Source organism: Tenrec ecaudatus, chromosome 6 (genome assembly GCF_050624435.1).
Source record: "Tenrec ecaudatus isolate mTenEca1 chromosome 6, mTenEca1.hap1, whole genome shotgun sequence".
In the NCBI taxonomy this organism is placed as follows: domain Eukaryota; kingdom Metazoa; phylum Chordata; class Mammalia; order Afrosoricida; family Tenrecidae; genus Tenrec; species Tenrec ecaudatus.
This window is the reverse complement of record NC_134535.1, coordinates 149,639,460-149,659,225: the sequence shown is the minus strand read 5'-3', so window position 1 is coordinate 149,659,225 and position 19,766 is coordinate 149,639,460. Positions and strand designations below refer to the sequence as shown.

At 46.4% G+C, this 19,766-nt stretch overlaps 1 protein-coding gene across 2 annotated transcripts in view; it reads right to left on the bottom strand.

Moving 5' to 3' along the window:
* The window catches only part of DCLRE1C (DNA cross-link repair 1C), a 53,031-nt gene that overhangs the window by 4,759 nt on the left and 28,506 nt on the right, over window positions 1-19,766 (bottom strand). For both annotated transcript variants that reach the window (XM_075552340.1, XM_075552338.1), the window contains 3 exons: window positions 18,022-18,076; window positions 15,628-15,716; window positions 11,627-11,721 (listed from right to left, as the gene is read on the bottom strand). In XM_075552340.1, coding sequence (XP_075408455.1) covers window positions 11,627-11,721; window positions 15,628-15,716; window positions 18,022-18,076 — 239 coding nt within the window. The remainder of the gene's footprint in view (window positions 1-11,626; window positions 11,722-15,627; window positions 15,717-18,021; window positions 18,077-19,766) is intronic.

Sequence of the window (19,766 nt, the reverse complement as noted above, 5' to 3'; positions counted from 1 at the left end):
AGTGCCCAAGCCAAAGCAAAACCCACTGCTACCGAGTCCAGTGTGGCTGGGCAACCCTACAGCACCCAGGCTGTGGGCTTTGCAGGAGCAGGCTCCCATTCTTTCTCCCAAGAAGGGGTTGGTGAGCTCAAACCACAGACCCTTTGGTTAGCAGCCCAGTGGTTTCACAATTCTGCTAGCAGGGATCCAAGGAAAAGGGCAAATGCCATGAATTTCGCAAATACTGTCCTGTCATACACTTGTCAACATTTGCATGAGTTGTTATGAAAGGCACAGAGTAAAAGGTTAACAACCCCCTCAGTGCAAGAACACTTTGTTACCTGGCATTCTGTGATGCTCACCCGACACCAGCAGTTTTCAACCTGTGGGTCACGATCCCTTTGAGGGTCAAACAACCTTTTCACAGGGGTCGCCCAATTCATAACAATAGCAAAATTAATTATGAAGTAGCAATGAAAAATTTATGGTTGGGGGGTCACCACAACATGAACTATAATTAAAAGGCTCCAGCATTAGGAAGGTTGAGAACCACTGCCTTTAATGATTGCTGAAGACAGACGTGTGCATAAGCAAATGTGGTGAAGAAAGCTGATGGTGACCAGCTATCAAAAGAAAAAGCATCTGGGGTCTTAAAAGCTTGAAGTTAAACAAGCAGCCATCTAGCAGGGAAGCAACAGGCCCACATGGAAGAAGCACACCAACCTGTCCAATCATGAGGTGTTGACAGGTTCAGGTAACAGGCATCAGAAGACCCAAAACCCACCTGTAGACAGTAGGACATCCCTTCACAGAAGGGTCACAAAGAACAGATAAGTCAACCGGGCACAGTTTAGCACCGATGAAACACAACATGCCTCCGGTTCTTTGAGGCTTTCTCACTCCCCACTATTGTGACTCCAGTCCTGCCTTTCAGTTCTGGCTAGACCAGAGCATGTACACTGATACAGATAAAAGCTCTCAACACATGAAATCCAGGACAGATAAATCCCACAGGAACAGTAATGGGAGTAGGGAAAACATGAGGGTAGGGGGAAGTGGGAACTGATCTCAACAATTGATGCATACCCCCTAACCCCCTTTCGGGGCAGGGGACAATGAACAACAGAAACGAGTGAAGGGAGACAGCAATTGTGTAAGATATGAAAATAATTCATAATTTATCAAGAGGTCACAGGGTGGGAGTGGGGACGGTGGGAAAAAAACTAGCTGATACAAAGGGCTCAATAAAAAGTAAATGTCTCTGTTAGTCTGGGTACTTTAGAGAAACAAATCCACAGAAACTCATGTGTAAGAGAGTTTTATATAACAGTTAAGCGCGCATCAAGAAAACATCCCAAGCCAGTGCTGCCCAAGTCCACACCAACATTAACCCATATGTCCAACACCAATCCACAAATTCTTCCTCCATCTCACAAAACACACGCAATGATGCCAACTGCAGGAGGAAAGCTAAGTCAGTGAATGTGTAAACATCTCATCACTGGCAAGGGTCTCCACATGGGTGCTCCAGCAGCCAGATCTGTTCGGGGTAGATCCATGAGGCTTCTCCTCAGGGATGTCTTGTAGGAAGTGAGACTTGCCAGCTAAAGCAGGAAACTGGCTAAGGCAGCTGCACCCTGGTCGGACCATCAGAAAGCAAGAGACCCGAGAACTAGAAAGGCGAGGCTCATGGAGCCATTTATCCCTCCACCCTTCAATTAACCCCACATGTGTTTATCGGCCAAGTTGGCACAATAAACTTTAGTATATCAGTCTCGAAAAGAATGATGGCAACATATGTACAAATATGTTTGATACAATTGATGCATGGATTGTTATAAGAGCTGTAAGAGCTCCTAATAAAATAATCTTAAAAAAATAGCCTTAATGTACAGATATATTAAAATATAAAATATGTAGCCATTAAATGGTGTTGAAGACTAGCAAAAAGTTCCCAGTAAAAGGTGATAAGTGGAGGAAAAAACTACACACACATGCCTATGTGTGCATACATATATGTGTGACAGAAAGGTAAATCAAAATACTGCAGTGAGGAGTTGTAGTTGATACCTACCTGCCCGGGTTTATTCCCAATCATGCCTGTTTAGCCATGTCTACAATCAGGATGGCTGCAGGCGCTCATGAGTGCATCCAAAAAAACAAGGAGAAGGTCCAACGCAAACAGGCTTCACAGAGACTCTCTGGGCCTGTTCCAGTCAGAAGGTGAGAGTGACTACTGCACAATCCTGAGGGATCATCTTGACGCATTTGCTTGGACACAGGGCCATTTATACCTTCTTAAAAAGAAGTCTTAGGAAAACGGCATTGGTGAGAAAAAGACCGGGACTTTCCCATCCAAGACAGTGCTCATTCTTCGAGGGTGGTCAGGACTCTATGAGCACTTGGGAAGCTTTACCCCATCCACCATGCAGCCCCAATCTTGCCTGATCAGACTTCTTTTTGTTCCTAAAGCTCAAAGACCCACTTAAAAAAAAAGTACGATTTGTGTCCCTCAGTGATGCCTAACTGCCCTTTAGACATGTTGGAAGTGTCCAAAAGTATTTGGCAGCGAGTTGTGGATGGAAACAGTGCCTCAGGAGCATATAGCCTAGATGAGGGCCTCTCAAGTAACTAAAACTTCATGTTTTGGTATTTTCATTTACTAAAGAGTAATATGATTTTATAACAATACTTCCTTAATTACCCTCATATAGCCATACACACACAATAAGCCCAGGGGCTTTCCAGCCGGTGTGCATCTACAGAGCCTTAGGGTTATTGAGATACTCTAGTTAGCAAACAACCACTGCCCTGAGAAGCCTACCCGTGTCCCTCTGGCTTTCTTTGCCCCCCTTACTGGCCTGGCTCCTGCTTGAGGACCCTTGTCCACTTTCCCACACTAACAGCTACAGGAAGTCCTATATGGCACAAGAGCTTTCAGACACTGCTCTAGCACGATGGAGGTTATTGCACTGATTGATACCTACACAGTGCTAACTTTGAAAGATCACTCCTAGCATGACCTATGTTTTTGATACTGATAATTTCTTAAAAGCAAATGTAGTAAAATCAGAGTTTAGTTTCTACATAACTTTATTTTCAAAAATAGTTTTTACTGTAGTGAATATACAGTGGTTTTATAAGAGGGACAAAAGCTAATTCTATAAAAGTGATATACGTGCTTATATTTATAGATTTAGTATTAAGGCAACAGATGGACATTGGACCTCCACACAAGTACTTAACTCAATGCAAGAACACTTTGTTCTATTAATTTGGTATTCCATGATGAGGCACACCTTCCCGACATGATTGCTGAAGACAAATATGTGCATAAGCAAATGTGGTGAAGAAAGCTGATGGTGCCCATCTCTCAAAAGATACAGCATCTGGTGTCTGAAAGGCTTGAAGGTAAACAAGCGGCCAACAAAGCCCACATGGAAGAAGCACAGCAGCCTGTGTGACCACAAAGTGTTGAAGGTATCGGGCATCAAAGAATAAAAAATCATATTGTAAATGAGGGTGAATACAGAGTAGAGACCCAAAGCCCATCTGTAGGCAACTGAACACCCCCTTACTGGAGGGTCTCGGGGAAGAGACGAGCCAGTCAGGGTGCAAGGCAGCAACGATGAAAGACACTACTTTCCTCTAGTTCTTAAATGCTTCCTCCCCCCACTATCATGATCCCAATTCTACCTTACAAATCCAGCTAGACTAGAGGATGTACACTGCTACAGATAGGAACTGGAAACACAAGGAATCCAAGACAGATGACGCCTTCAGGACCAATGGTGAGAGTGGTGATAACCTGGAGGGAATGTGGAGTAGAAAGGGGTAACCAATTATAAGGATCTACATATAACCTCCTCCCTGGGTGATGGACAACAGAAAAGTGGGTGAAGGGAGACATCGGACAGTGTAAGATATGACAAAATAATTATAAATTATCAAGGGTTCATGAAGGAAGGGAAGGAGGGGGAAAATGAGCTGCTATCAAGGGCTCAAGTAGAAAGCAAATGTTTTGAGAATGATGGCAACAAATGCACAAATGTGCTTGACACAATGGATGTAAGTATGGATTGTGGTAAGAGTTGTATGAAACCCCAATAAAATGATTTTTTTTTAAAGTGATCTGTGAGGTAACTGGAAGCTTAGTAAACCATTAACTTATTTGAGTAAAGCATCGTAGACCAAAGAGCTTTCTTGAAATGTTTGTCAGTAGTCCCAAGAGAAAGGTGACTTCTGAGTCTGCCCCTCAAATGGAGAGACTGAAAGCACAAAGGAAAAGATCCAAGCAATCCTAGGTCATTTGACTTGGTGCTACAGATTTATGGCACTGGTTTGAGTCAATAAACAGAACATTTCCTTGAACTAAAGATTGAAATGACTAAGAAACTTGTAGAGATCAACAAAGATTTTAAGACACACTCAGGAGGAAACAACAACTGAAGGCAGTAACACACATGGAATATTAAAAAATCACTGACAGCGACCCTATGGGACAGAACAGGATTTACCCACAAAGTTTCCAAGACTAATCATTACAGATGCAAAGTGCCATGGCTTTATCCTCAGGAGCAGGGCAGCTGGTGGATTGAACCACCAACCTTCTGGTTAGCAGCCTGGCACTCAATTGTTGTGCCACCAGGGTAACTAGAACTTCTACCTTGAGGAATTACCTAGGAACCGTACCCACACAAATATAGGGAAAGTGATAAAAATGACTAACATGTTTTTTAATAAGGAATCTAGAAGAAACAAAATAAAAGCTAGCAAAATTTCCATACTAGTGCAATGATTTGCATCCATTAAAATTAAGCGTTCAATGCTAACATCTTGAAGGCTTTCCAAACCCTTTTAGTCTGCAAGCTTTCATTTTTATGCTTAATTGTGGCATCTTATTTTACTTGAAAAAAAATTTATGTCACTTTAAATTTGGCTCTGCATAGCAAATAATTTGTGAAACGGAAAATAAAATTTATAAGAATGTACATTCCATGGAAGAAGCACACCGGCCAGTGCAATCACGAGGTGCCAAGGGACCATGTATAAGGCATCATGCAAAAAAAACCGATATAAGTGTGTGTATGTATGTGTATATATATGTATATGTATATATATACCATATTAAATGAAGGGGGAAGTGCAGAGTGGAGACCCAAGGCCCAAGTGTCGGCCAATGGAGATCCCCTCATAGAGGCGTGTAGGAGAGGAGATGGGTTAATTAGGGTGCGAGGTAGTGCCGATGAAGAACACAGCTTTCCCCCAGATCCTGGATGCTTCATCCCCCCAACTACCATGATCCAAATTCTACCTTGCAGGCCTGGATAGGACAGAGGCTGTACACTGGTACATATGAGGGCTGGAGGTACAGGGAATCCAGGGTGGATGATACCTTCAGGACCAAGGGTGTGAGGGACGATGCTGGGAGAGTGGAGGGTGAGTGGGTTGGAAAGGGGGAACTGATTACAAGGATCCACATGTGACCTCTTCCCTGGGAGAGGGACAGCAGAGAAGGGGGGAAGGGAGACTCCGGATAGGGCAAGATATGACAAAATAACAAGGTATAAATTACCAAGGGCACATGAGGGGGGAAAGGGGAGGGAGGGGAAAAAAAAAAAGAGGACCTGATGCAAGGGGCTTAAGTGGAGAGCAAATGCCTTGAGAATGATTGGGGCAGGGAATGTATGGATGTGCTTTATACAATTGATGTATGTATATGTATGGATGGTGATAAGAGTTGTATGAGTCCCTAATAAAATGTAAAAAAAGAAAAGAGAAAAAAATGATTAGGGCAAAGACTGTACAGATGTGCTTTATACAATTGATGTAGTATATGTATGAACTGATGAGAATTGTATGAGCCCCTAATAAATTGTTAAAATTAAAAAAAAAAGAATGTACATTCACATTTGGATGCTAACATAACATTTATATTTGAAGTTTCCTAAGTTAAAGCAAAGGATTTGGAGCATGTAATTTTGCTCTTCGGGGATGTCCCTTCAGAGCTTTCCACCAGTGTTCTGGTCTTGAAATAATACTTGAAAACACATGCACTCCCTCCCTGTCCATTAATGCTTCAGCGTCACATGCATTGGACTATTGCTGATAGCCCAGCAGGGGCAAAGAGCATGGGTAGGCTCCCATCTGAAGACAGGACTGGGTATGGTATAAGTCGTGATTATAAATGGCACATACTTCTAAGCTAGCATACTATTTTCATGAGTTGGTGACAAAGAACTTTTCGAAAGTGAGGTTACATCAGATTGGCCAAAACGAAAGAGAAAATATAATTGTTATCATATAAAATTTTAATGAAATGGCATCAATTTCACTCAGTACCAGGCCAGTTCCCTCCGTAGGAGTCTTGGCGGCCCTGCCAGATCAGCCTCAGAAACCCCAGAGAAGGACTGGGCTAGAATCAACTCCAAGGCAGTGGATTTCATTCCCATCCACCGTGGCACTCACTTTTCCTTATGGCCAGTCTGCTCAGCATCTAGGGATCTTTGCTCTGGACGGTGGTTCCCCTATCAGCGGCCCTCTCTGTGCTGAATTTCAGTGGCCTAGCAGATCCCCTCGGAAGTCACTGTAATGACTGAATCTTACTCTCTGGATCATATTGGAAAATACAAGACTAATTCATGGCTATATGTTGTTCCACGAAAATGTCTTCATCAGCTTTGGTCTTGCTTAGATGACCTACAAAAAGACAACCACCAAGCTGAAAGCCTCTTGAGGCCATGCCGTCTGCTTAAAATGGAAAATCGCCAACAGGCGAGAGCCCCACTTCAATGTGTTGATGCCACAGTCTTCTTCCACCAGCTTCTGGGTCACGGCCACAGTTGCTTGAGTCATTGAGGCTGACAATTTTCCCTCTTGGCTCATCTTTGAGGTCTTCTGATCTTCCTTAATGATCTTGGTCCATCTAAAAACTGTTGTTTCATGTGGGCAACATTCCCTCTAAACTTGCTGGAAAGCTTCAATGATTTTGGAAGATGCCCAATGCATAGCACTTACATTAATGTATAGTATAGGATAATGATACAAAACTAAGAGAAATGCACAGAAAAGGCAAATCTAGCGAGGCTAGTAAAGCAGCCTTCGTGGTGTAGTGGGTACTCATTGGGTGGTAAAGGTCAGCCATTTGAACTGAGCAGATGCTCCATGGAAGAAAGATGAGACGTTCTGCTCCCATGAAGATTTACAGTCTCTATTAGAAATTGGGAAGGACACTAACACAGAGGAGGAACAAAATGACCAGTGGGAAATACTAAAGATAAAACATTATGTACATCGAAAGAATTCACCGAGAGTAATAAGAGAGACCACAGAATGGGAAAACATCTTTAGCAATGACACATCAGAAAAAGGCCTTATTACTAAAATCTACAATACACTGCTAACTTACAACAAGAAAAAAGCAATTGTCTACTCAGGATGTGGGCAAAGGACCTGAGCAGGAGTTTCTCAAGGGCAGAAATCCAAATGGCCAATATATGAGGAAAATGTTCCAGAACTCTAGCCATAAGAGCAATGCAAATTAAAACAACTATGATATACCACCTAACACCCTCAAAGATGACCCAATCTAAGAAATCAGAAAGTAACAAGTGTTGGAGGGGATGTGGAGAGACAGGAGCTCTTGTCCAATGCTGGTGGACCTGTAGGTATGTACAGCCATTATGGAAATCGATTTGACGATACCTAAAACAGTTGGAAATTGAGCTACCATATGATCCAGCAACCCCCCTACTGGGCATATACCCAGAAGAGACAGAAAACAAACCATGGCCAGACATCTGTGCCCCAATGTTTATCACAGCACAGTTCACAATTGCAGGGAGTTGGAAACAGCCCGAATTTCCATCAACAGATGGATTAAAAAACTGGTACATACATACAATGCAGTATTATGCATCCCTAAAAAGCAGTGATGAACACATGAAACACATCGCCGCATGGGAAGAACTGGAGGAAATTATGCTAAGTGACGTAAGCCAAGCATGAAAGGACAAGTACTACATGAGTCCATTGAGGTAAGCTAAAAATATTCAAAAGGGGCACAGGAAAGAAGTTACTGTATACATAACGTCCCTGCGTTGAGGAACAAGTAATATTGGAGGGGCCAGACTAAACTCGGGGATACATATGGGATATATATGTAGCCCATTAAAAAGGAGGGCGGGGGAAACGGTAGCTGGGGGAACAGGGCACTAACCCATACGGGGAGGGTGTTATTTGTGTTTCCACAGGGAAAGAGGGACCAGACTTCAACCCAGTGCTGTAACACACTGACATGAAGCAGGGAACCACTGACAGGCCTGAGGGGCCAGCTCCATTACCAACTAAGTGAACAACTCCCCCCCCACCCCAGAAGAATTCACTTCTGAGGACAGCACTGAAACTACAGCTCAAGGCGAGGGACTTGTCGGATCAGAGCACACAGGAGCCAAGGATGGAGGAAAGGGGGGGGGGGGAGAGTGAAGCATATCCTGGCTCACCAAGCCCTTAGGACAATGTTCCTGCTCAGAACAGCAATGCACAGAGATGACCACAGGGTCGGCCTCACCATGGGACACTGTTCCTCATTGACCCAAAGCACCACTGGGACAACACGAGACACACACAGCGGGAATTGTGCCCGCCCTGAGCTCACTACGCTGAAGCCAGCCTCTGGGGGCATGCAGCAGAGCAGCGGGGGGAGCAGAGCAATGAAGTCCCCAGGGATAGATGTGGGACTAGGGCAGGGCACCCCATCAGACTCAACTGGAAAGCACTCGTGAAGGACAATAAATAGACCCTGAACTATTTATACATTTTTTGTGTGTGTGTTGTTGTTGTTATAACCACTGCTTTACTTTCTATTATTGCTTCGTTGTACTCAGTCTTATGATGGTACATAGCATGTCTACCTGGAAGGGATAGGCAGGATAAACAAGCCAGAAGAGAGAACAACGGGATGACAGTTCCGGGGGGACATGGGAGAAGGGAAGGTGGAAAGAAAGTGGGTGTTAACAGGGACAAGGGAACAACAAGTGATTCAAAATCAGTGGCAAGGAGGGTGTAAGAGGTCTGGCAGGGCTGGATCTAGGGCAGTGTAACCGAGAGGAATTCCTGAAACCCAAATGAAGGCTGAACATGATAGTGGGACAAGAGGAAAGTACAAAGAAATAGAGGAAATAACTAGGAGGCAAAGGGTAGTCAGATTTAAATACAGGCATATACAGATGTAGATATATTTATATACGGTGAGGGGGGAATAGATGTACATATATTTATAGGTTTAGTATTAAACAGATGCACAGTGGGACCCTGCTCAAGTAATCCCTCAACACAATACTATGTTCTAACAATTCAGCAGTCTGAGATGCTCACCTTCCTGCCACAATCGCAGAAGACAATGGGTGCACAAGCAAATGTGAAAGCTGATGGTGCCCGGCTCCCAAAAGATATAGCATCTGAAGTCTCAAAGGCCTGAAGATAAACAGGCAGCCATCTAGCTGAGAAACAAAACCCACATGGAAGAAGCACACCAACCTTTCCCAACTCGATCACTGAGGACAAAGCGAGTGCATAAGCAAAAGTGGTGAAGAAAGTTCAAGGTTCCTGGCTTTCAAAAGATACAGCATCTGGAGTCTTGAAGGCTTGAAAATAAATAGGTGACCATCTAGTTAAGAAACAACAAAGCCCACATGGAAGAAGCACAACAGCCTTAGAGATCACAAGGCATCGAAGTGATAGGTATCAGACATAAAAGACCAAAAAAAACCCCAAAACCATAGCATTGTGAATGAAGGGGAGTGCAGAATGGGAACCCGGGGCCCATCTGTGAGAAATTGGACATCCCGTGCAGAAGGGCTGCAGGGAGGAGACAAGCTAGTCAGGGTGCAATGTAGCAATGATGAAATATACAATTTTCCTCTAGTTCTTGAATGCTTCTTCCCCCCACTATCATGATCCCAATTCTACCTTATAAATACGGCTGGACCGGAGGATGTACACTGGTACAGATAGGAACTGGAAACACAGGGAATCCATGACAGATGAACCCTTTGGGACCATTGCTGAGAGTGGCAATACCGGGAGGGTGGAGGGAAGGTGAGGGAGAAAGGGGGAACAGTTTACAAGGATCTATATATAACCTCCTCTCTGGGGGACGGACAGCGGAGAAGTGAGTGAAGGGAGATGTCGGATGGTGTAAGATGTGACAAAATAATACTAATTTATAAATTATCAAGGGTCCATAGGGGAGGGGGATCGTGGAGGGAAAAGTGAGCTGATACCAAGGGCTCAAGTAGAACGCAAATGGTTTGAGAATGATGATGGCAACATACGTACAAGTGTGCTTGACACAATGGGTGGATGTATGGATTGTGATAAGAGTTGTACAATCCCCCAATAAAATGATTTAAAAAAAAAAAGATTTACAGCCTCAGAAACCTACCGGGACAGTTGCATTCTATTCTACATTAGAATCCCTTCCATCGCAGTGACTGGTTTCCAGTTTAAGAACTAAAGGTAATAACAAAGAGTAACTTCAAATGGACACCAACTTTCTTTTCAGGGTGACCGAAATGTTCTGAAAGGACACAGCGGCTATGGCTGCAGGACTGCTGTACCAGCCATCAGGGAATTGCACACACAAAAGGGGTGAAACCGATAAGTATGCAAATCACATATGAAAAGTTTGTAGCAGAGGTAGAAGTAAAGTGTATTACAATTATAGTACAAAGACTATACTGTGTATAAAGACTATACTGTGTATAAAGACTATACTGTGTATAAAGACTATACTGTGTGTAGCAGAGGTAGAAGTAACGTGTATTACAATTACAGTACGCAGAGTAGGATGAGAAGAAAAGGAAGTTCACTATTAAGGTTCTTATAGTTGAAGTAGTATATCATTGATCTTAAGTTGTACTTTAAGGTAAAGATGTGTAATATACATCAGTAAAATAAATCTGCTACAGTACAGGTAATAAATCAACAAAAGATTAAATAGAATCGTAAGCAATATTCAATCCAAAAGAAAACAGAAAGGGAAAAAGAAATAAGAACAAAGAGCAAGATGACATATAAACCTAATCATACCAACAATTACATTAAACATAAATGGTCTAAACACCTCCATTAAAAGGCAGAAGTTGTCAGACTGTATACAATGCAAGACCCAACATGACAGAAATGCCCTATAAAAATCCTTCAATAGAAAATGAAAATAACAATAGAGGAAAATCGAAAAAAGTTCATTTATCTAAGCAGTTCTGACCAATCTGATCAGAACTGGTGACGAGTTGTTTCCATTACAGCATCTATTCCTGTCTTGAAAGAAATGTCCCAAAATAGCAGCTTCTCCTTACAATGGGTACGAATCGTAAGGCCCCCTTTTCCAGAAGCTCAGAATGCCATGCAATACAGGTGTGATCCACGCTGCCACTTGTTTTAAACCTATGAAGGAAATTAAACTCGACTCCTGAAGTCAGAGACTGAAGACAGAAACACTTTCAGAAGCCACACCAGGTGTTCTGGCTATAATGGGTCTCAGACAAGACAAGACACCTCTGCCCAAGACAGCTCTCACCAGACCCTGAAAAATCATCTTTTGAGAGGGAACCCAAAGCTCTGAACCCAGCACTGTCGCTCTTACCGGAGTCTGGGTAGGATGTTCTAGCCCTCTTCAATCTTCCAAGTGGTTTATACTTTAGCTCGGTGCTTTGGGGAGATCGGCATAAAGGCTTTAAGCTGCAAGAAATCAGAACACCTCATTTTTCCTTGGGGGAAAGGTGAAGTGGGAGTGCTGGGTATGACGGGGACAAAAGGTTAGCCTTCGGAGAAATAATACAATTACTTTGAAGAACTGAAAAGCAATATTCAAAAAATTAAAAAAAAACACTTAAGCATTATAAACTGGTTAGCATAAGCATGGTGGGTATCTTCAGTAACTGGAGCAGACTTAGATCTGGGCCCCAGCCATGGAGAAAAGCATGCTCCTCTTTAAAAAGCCCTTGGGAGGCCTCCTAGCATTCAGGGCGCACAGAGACCTGGCTGCTTCCCCTTTCCCGTTTCCTTCTATCTTGCAAGAATCTCACAAATGTTCTCTTCCTCGAGGTCCACAGGCTGGCAGGGAAGACACAGTAGAGCCACTATGCATCGGGGCACAGAAACAAGACCCCCAGAAGCCTTTAAAGTAAATTACAATGCCAGGTGCCCTTGATAGATTCACACGCGTGCAGAGGGAACTGCTCCACGGGGGTTTCAAGCCTGGGACCTTGCAGCCACACAGCGCCAAGGGGCCTTGGGGAGGGGCTGAGCCTTCCATGTTTCAGCTACGACTTAGCACTTCATGATCTGCACCTCGCTGGGAACTCTGCTCCGAAGCCATTTGGGGTCACCTAATATACCCAGGGAGTTCATAGGTGGGTGGCTACCCAAAAGGTCCAGCAGTTCAAACTCACAAGCTGCTCTGTGGCAGAAAGACCAAACCATCTGCTTTTGTCACGGCTGACAGCCTGGAAACCCTGAGGGACCGCCCCCTCTGCCCCGTGGGTTCGCTATATGCCGGAGTCAACTCAAGGGCGGTGGGTTTGTAAGATTCCTCCTTGAAGAGGCCTCAAGCCTCAAGCCGGGACTTGGGGATGGGCACACCCATCTCCCTGCCCTGTGCATGTTCTCAGGCCCGCGACTGCCCCTCTGCCCTGTACCCTCCCTTCTGTCTGCAGTCTTTTCAACCCCCCCACCCTTCCCACCCCAGGGCCTGCACCACACTGGCCTGATGACAGTGGGAAAGGAGGACATTCCCATTTTAACAAGCACCCAAACTGGAACAACACAAACTCAGGTTGAGTTCCAAAGCAGAGGCTTGGCTCTCAGCTACTGTGGACTCCTGCCTGTAAGCTCTCTCCCCTCCAGTTACTCTCTGCTCGGTCGGTTTTCCATTTTTGAAAGACTATGCGACACTCGAGCCTCTCCACTGGTTCCTCGCATGAGTGAGGGCGGGCTTCTACTCCCCCACAGTTCACGGAAACTGCCCTTCCTGGGAGCACACAAGTCATTGCTAAAGGAGGGGCACTTTACAGGCCCTGGTACCAGGCTTCTCAGGAATTTCCCTGAGGGTCTCTGTTATCTTTCCTGCTCCTTGTCTCCACCACAGGAGGCCCAGTGGTGCAATAGCTGGGGTGTCCAGCTGCTGAGCTCACCATCACCCCCTACAGAGTATGGTGGGCTCTGCTGCAAGAGACAGGCTTTGGGGTTCCGTAAAGATGTACAGCTTTGGAAAGCCCGAGAGGCGGAGGGGTCGGGGGTGGGGAAGTAGTTCTACTCTGTCCCTTAGGCTCGCTCGGACCCATACTGACTGGGCATTGAGTTTTCATTCCAACACGTTATTATACCCGTACCCTTGTTCTTTTTATGGCTCTACTGTCTGGACCACTCTGTCGCCATCTCTTTTCTGTGGTGGTTGCTCATCAAGGCGTTTTAATATTGAAATGTCTCCCTAAGATGGAAATCTCAGTGTTTTCCCTGCTGTGTTTTGTCTTGTTTTCCCTTCATCCATGAGGCCAGCCTAGGTGGTCAGTACAATACCAAGCTGGTGAGATGGGACCCAGTGATTCTGCTCGCTTCTCGGGCTCTTCTGAGCTGCACGTCCAATCTGGCCTTTCCACTCCCCTGAGCAGTTAGTCTCGGGAACTCACGGGGCGTCCCGCCCCGCTCTGCAGGGGCGCCATGAGCCAGAATCTGCTCCATGGCCGGGGGCTGAGTCTCCCGTTTAGCGATGATTTCCAATTCACCCAAGCTGCTGCATCACAAGCAGAACTGGACAGTGGCTTTGGGGTGTGCCGACGTAAGAATCTGGCACGTGCCTCACTTGTCAGCAGTCACGACGCTCCCAAAAGGATCAGCATCCATGTGCAGCAGGATGGTGTCCCCGAAGGACGGCGGGTGAAAGGAAAAGTGTGGCTCTGGGAGGCGGCCAGGCAATCCGACGCTCCTCTGCTTCTTTCTCCAGCTCCTCGTTCCTTGCTCACGGCTGAATGCGCTCCCAGGGTCAGGCTTCCCCTTGGTGACTCTCGCTGCCCTCGTGGCTGCTGCCATCACCTGTCCCACAACTCCTCACGTGTCTCTCCGGTCCAGACCTCTCTCCAGAGTTCCCGAACTGCATTTCCCCGGAGCATTTAAAACCCTGGCGCTGTGCGTTGTGATCCGAACCTCTGGACCGGGGTCTTGGACGACTGGCCTGCTCGGCCACTCCGTCCTCCTTCCAGGTGCGCAGCCAGCCGTGAGCACTGAACCGTGGTTGACGGCCACAACACTGAGCTCTGGAGAGGATGGGAAGTATTTCTCAGTCACCTTGGACTTCAGGTACAGTGCCTGACCTGGTAACCGCCGCTGCAGAAATATCTAGTGAATGGATACAGGAAACTAGGAGGAGAAGAAATGATAATAGAAAAATGACCTTTCATCGCTGTGTCATCCCTCCTTTGAGTTTCGTTTCCTCATTTAATAAGTCATTTTCACTGACCACCTACTAGGTGTTGTCCAGGGCACTTTTCCTGTATTGTCTACATCTCGGCAAGAAAAAAAAATCTAACCTACTGTGGACAATAAAATAAAATTTGAAACAGCCGTTGAAACCACTGTGGAGTACAACTCTACTCCCAAGCATCTCCATGACCTTGAGGGGATGAGGAGTCGGCACTGACTCCATGACAACGGGTGAGGTTAGGTGAAGCTCAAATGCGCCCCCACCTGCCCAACCACCCAGGACAGTCCTCTGCCATGAGCATGAAGCTCCAGGAGACGTGGAGGTGCTAAAGGCACTGCGACTCAGAGAAGCCTGGTTCCAGGAAGTCCCAGAAAGACCATCCCCTAGTTATTAAAATATAAAAAGCTAAAACTATATGCTGAATTAAATAAGACAATCACCAAAAACAAAACAAAACAAAAAAAGCTCTCTGATTTCACCTAGATGAAAGCAGCAAATATACAGAAACCAAAACATATTAGTGATTCCCGGGCCAGGAAGGCGGGAGGAAGAGGAAGTTACCGTGCAGGGGACACTGAGTTTATGTCACTAGTGGGAGAATACATTGGATAAGGAGGATGGCGGTGGCTGTACAACATGAAGATTGCAATCAATGTCACTGAAATGTACACCCAAAAAAATCACTGAATTAAAAAGAGCTGATACCAAGGGCTCAAGTAGAAAATGTTTTGGAAATGATGATGCCAACATATGTACAAATGTGCTTGACATAATTGATGTATGGATTGTTACAAAACTGTAAGATCCCCCAATAAAATGATTTTTTTAATAAAATTTTTTTTAAATCTAGCAAGCAGCTACGAATTTTTTTTCTGATTAAAAAAAAGTAAATATGCTAGTCATAAGCTCAGAGACACACTCTGTTACCAAAGAGTGGAGCGAAGATTTGACCCAGGACAAAATAACCACGCTCCCTGTACGCCCTGCCATGCTGAGAATGAAATGAAAGGCAGGGAAATCCAGAAATGGACAGAAGTTCAAAAACATTCAGGCAGACACGGGTCCTAGATTTGTCCCACAGTCAGGTGGAAAGGAGCCTTTTTCTCCCAGCCAAGGGAACGCCAGCCCCATGGGGACACACAGTGCCACAAGCTTCACCTACTCACATTTCTACAACTTTATCCACAGTTGTGCCCATGGGGATGACATTTGGATACGCGTTCACGGGACAGATGTGGCTCAAGAAGTCTTTAATCTAGAAGAAAGAAAATAGAATCCGTGATCTGTACGGTGAAAAATGTGGGTGTTGGAGCAACCTCTAACGGGAGGAGACATAAAGGCTTAGAAAGAGCCGCAGGAATGTCCTGACACAGTGGTCCAACACTAACCCCCAAGAAGCCACCTGAGATCCTTTCAACATGGATTGACGAGGATGCCTGACACTGAGTAGATGGAAACATGACCCAGGCGCTTCTGCTCCATGCTGAGGGTCAAGAAGCACTGCCAAAAGCGGGTGGATATTGCTGGAGTTTGGAAAAAACAAACTACTTGTTTTACATATCATTCGTTTCTTGCTCAAGTCACACCTTGATCCTAAAAACTCCCCTTTCAAGCGAGTCGGACTTTAGCGAAGTCTTTGGGAACTACGGCACTCCCAGGAAAGGAAGGTCCTGTCCCTGCATTCCCTTCTTCCTACACATGAGTATCAGCAACGCAACGGCATCTTCAAGATGCCTGGATTATCCCTGATGGTTGATTCCAAGCCCAGGGGAGAAACATCAGGTGCAAACATTTCAGGAAGAACTCCGTCGCCGTGCCTCAGGGCACCTCCACACCCCAGCCCAGCGCCTCCTCTGTCCCTCACCACCTCAGAGTGCGCTCCATCAACTTACCGGAGAGCTCGCTCCAGTTCTCCATCGCCTCTCGTGCCCTCTGCACATCGGGACACTCTGTTTATTGTGACTTAGGCCAAGCAGATCCGAGTTGTATATTCCACTCATCCATTGCCTGCCCCTCACGCATCCCAATCCCTCCCTGTGTTTCCTGTTTCCATTCTTTCTGAACGTGTCCCTGGGGGGAAGCTGCGAGCTGGTTGTGTGAAATCCCAGGAAGGCGCATGCTCCCCCAGCTCGGCTGCTAAACACACGAAGAGGAACGGAAGAGGAGTCGCGCTGATGGGGGATCGCTTGCCGGTGAAAATGGTTAATGTGCTCAGCTTCTAACCAAAAAGGTGGACGTTCCAGGCCACCCACGTAGGGAAACACTGTCCTGTTCCCCGTGAGAGGGCGACTCGGGCGCAAAGACTACAAGTAAACCTTGACTGTGTGACTATTTGCGTGTCCCAGGACCCAGGCGCAAACGCCGAGTGATAAGGAAATTCTTTGCTGGAGACGAAAGGAACCCTTGTCAGGTTAAAATGTGCTCGCGTATGAGAATTAATGTTTGTTAGTCATCCGAGAATGCTTGTTCACAATGAATCATGAAAACTTCTTGTGCCTGAAGTCCTTGTGCACCGGTGTCCCTGCGTTAGACCTTTCGGAAACTTTCTCCTTTGACGTGCAAATAAAAACCGGCAAGCAGAGAAGCTCAGGAGGATTTTCTCTTGAGTCCCTGTCCCTCTCCCTCATGCCTCAATCTCGAGGCCCCGAGTAGTTCTTCCGCGAGTCCTGGACAGCTCCCAGCTGACAGGAGTGGTGCACGCCCACCAGTGCCTCGCACTGCCCGTCTGGTGATCTTCCAAAAGATTCGGCCCTTGAGAGCATGACGCTACTGTGACTTACAGGGCATCCACGAGAGCATGAACTTGACAACACCTGTTGTTAGTATTGGCTGAAAGGTAAAGTCAAGCTGACTCTGGCTTAATCAGACACCCTCTCTGTGCCTGGCACACCGAAGATAATTCAGCTACCAAGAGAGAAGCAGCCAAGGGTGCTGACGCTGAGTCAGATGAAAAATCAAGGACACTCACCAGCAAGAGGTTTTGCTACCAGCTGAAGGTTCCAGACATCAAACATAACACCAAGTTCAGTTCTTCACAAGCTGTCCGCAGATAGCCTACTTAGTCATCCAAGTGAAGTCTAGTTGCTACGGGAGACGCTATGGCGATGTTTCGATAATATGACGAGGGCCCTTTCCTGTTAGAACTGTACCTGGAGAATGCCGCCGGCTGTTGTTTCTGGAAGGTTTGCTATCATGGCCCTGGCTCACTGCCGGCAGGCCACAGCCATGGACCCCGAATACAAAGGTAGCTTTATGATTGTTTAATGATACGTGAGCAGAACAAGTGAAGAGAGTACATTGAAACATATTTAAGATGCAAGACAGAGACGGAATCCTTAACCCTGACTCTTCCCAGCATTTAGGCTGAAAATGACAGTGAGTCCCTTTAGCTTTGGCATGCACCCCTCGCCTTCCTGGGTCTGCTCCCTGCGGTAGGGTGTCTCAGGGAAAAGCCGTCCCAGACGCTGAGCAGCCCCCCCGCGCTGGGGCTGGAAGTTGGAGGCCTGCTCCTCCCAGCGCTGAAGGCTGCGATAAGGCTGTGAGTACACAGGCCCCCTTACCTCGCTGTAGGATGAGTGAAAAGAAAAACACGCTCGGTATGAACTCTCTCCGGTCCTGAAAGAACATGAAAACACAAAATGAGAGGGTCAGGCATCAGCTAAGTGAGGCCTGCTTACCTTCCTGCTGGAATGAGTGAGTGAGCGAGCGAAGGAGGGAGGGAGGGAGGGAGGGAGCGGCTGAGCGCAGGAACCCTGTGCCCCACCCAGGGAGCCCCTCCGAGGCTTCCCAGGGGATGAACTCAAGAACTTCGCCCTGGGATTGGGGTAAACTCTTCACAGACATGCAACGCTGCTGAAAGTTACACACGCAAGAAAATACAGAAATATGTTTACCCCTTTAAAAAGCAAAGGACATCAATTCTCAGTAAAATGTGTTGCTGCCCAGATTTGTGAGACTCTACGGGAAGAGTTGAGAAGACATGTGTTCGCTTGCTCACTACTGTGAGTCACCAGCTCTTTCTTCTCAGGCTTCCGCTGAGGAAAGGGTGCTGGCTGGGCAGGGAGGTGCACCCTGTCACAGAGGGCAAGCATTCTACCACTCACCCACCACTGCCCTCTCGCAACTGTCTCCTGAATCATGACACACAAAGAGGAAGGCAGCCCCTCTGTGAGCCCCTTTTAGTAAGAAAACATGATGTTTTCCCTCTGTTATAAAGCACGTAATAAGGAGCCCCCCTAAGAAACATCTACTCCCAGAATGAATTAGTCTTGTAAACTCACAGGGGACGTTCTCCCCTGTCTGAAAGGGGTCACGCTGAGTCGGAATCAACTTGGTGGGAGTGAGCTTGGTGTTTCTGAAGGAGCCCTGTGACACCGTGGATTGAGGGGTAGGCTGCTAATCAAGAGGTGAGTAGTTCAAGTTCACCAGCCGCTCCTTGATAGAAAATGGAGGCTGCCTGCTCCTGCAAGCACTTAGTCTCAGACACCCTATGGGTCAGAGTCGACTCCACGACAGAGGTGTTGTTTTATCTTAATATTTTAAAGGTTCTCCTATGTTTGAGTTCTGTTGAAGCTTCTGAACTCCTGCTTAGTAATTACAAAGAATATGTTACAATTACTACTGGTGGCCCTGTGGGTAAATCATTGGGGTGCTGTCCCCAAAGTTATGAGTTCATATTCGCCAGTAGCTCTGAGGGAGAAAGGTGAAGCGGGCTACTCCCTTACAGAGTAATAATCTTGGAAACCCTAAGGAGGAGTAATTCTACTCTGTCCCACAGAGCCTCCCAAAGCGTCCGAATGAACTGGATGGTAGTGGGTGTCACCGTGAAAAGGTTAGGCAGCCAGGTTAGGGTTAGAGGGGGTGGTCCCTCCCATGCATGCACAGACCCCCCTACAGGAGTCTGGGAAGAAAAATCAGGCAAGCAGTACCCACCCAAGAAGACTTTCACTGGGCAGGCTCCAATTCAGCACTCCTACCCCCAGCCTGGTGGGTGTTACACCCGGGTGGCCCAAACTAGGCCCAGACTCATGACCCCACCCAGGTGCGCATAATTCAGCCAATGGGGTGGACCAATACCTTCCACCACGCCTCCCCAGTCGGAGGTTGCGGGAAGGCGGTCTCTCTATTTTTTTTTTTACCCCACTTCTGCACTTGGGCAGTGCTGCGGCCTTTCTGGCCTCAGGCCAGCAGGTGTGGGCGCGCAGCCCCACGAGGCTGCCCCCATTCAGGGGTGAGCCCCAGCGAGGCTCAAGTGTGGTTTGGCACACTTCCCGGAAGGAGCAGGTACTTTTGAGGCTGTAACACC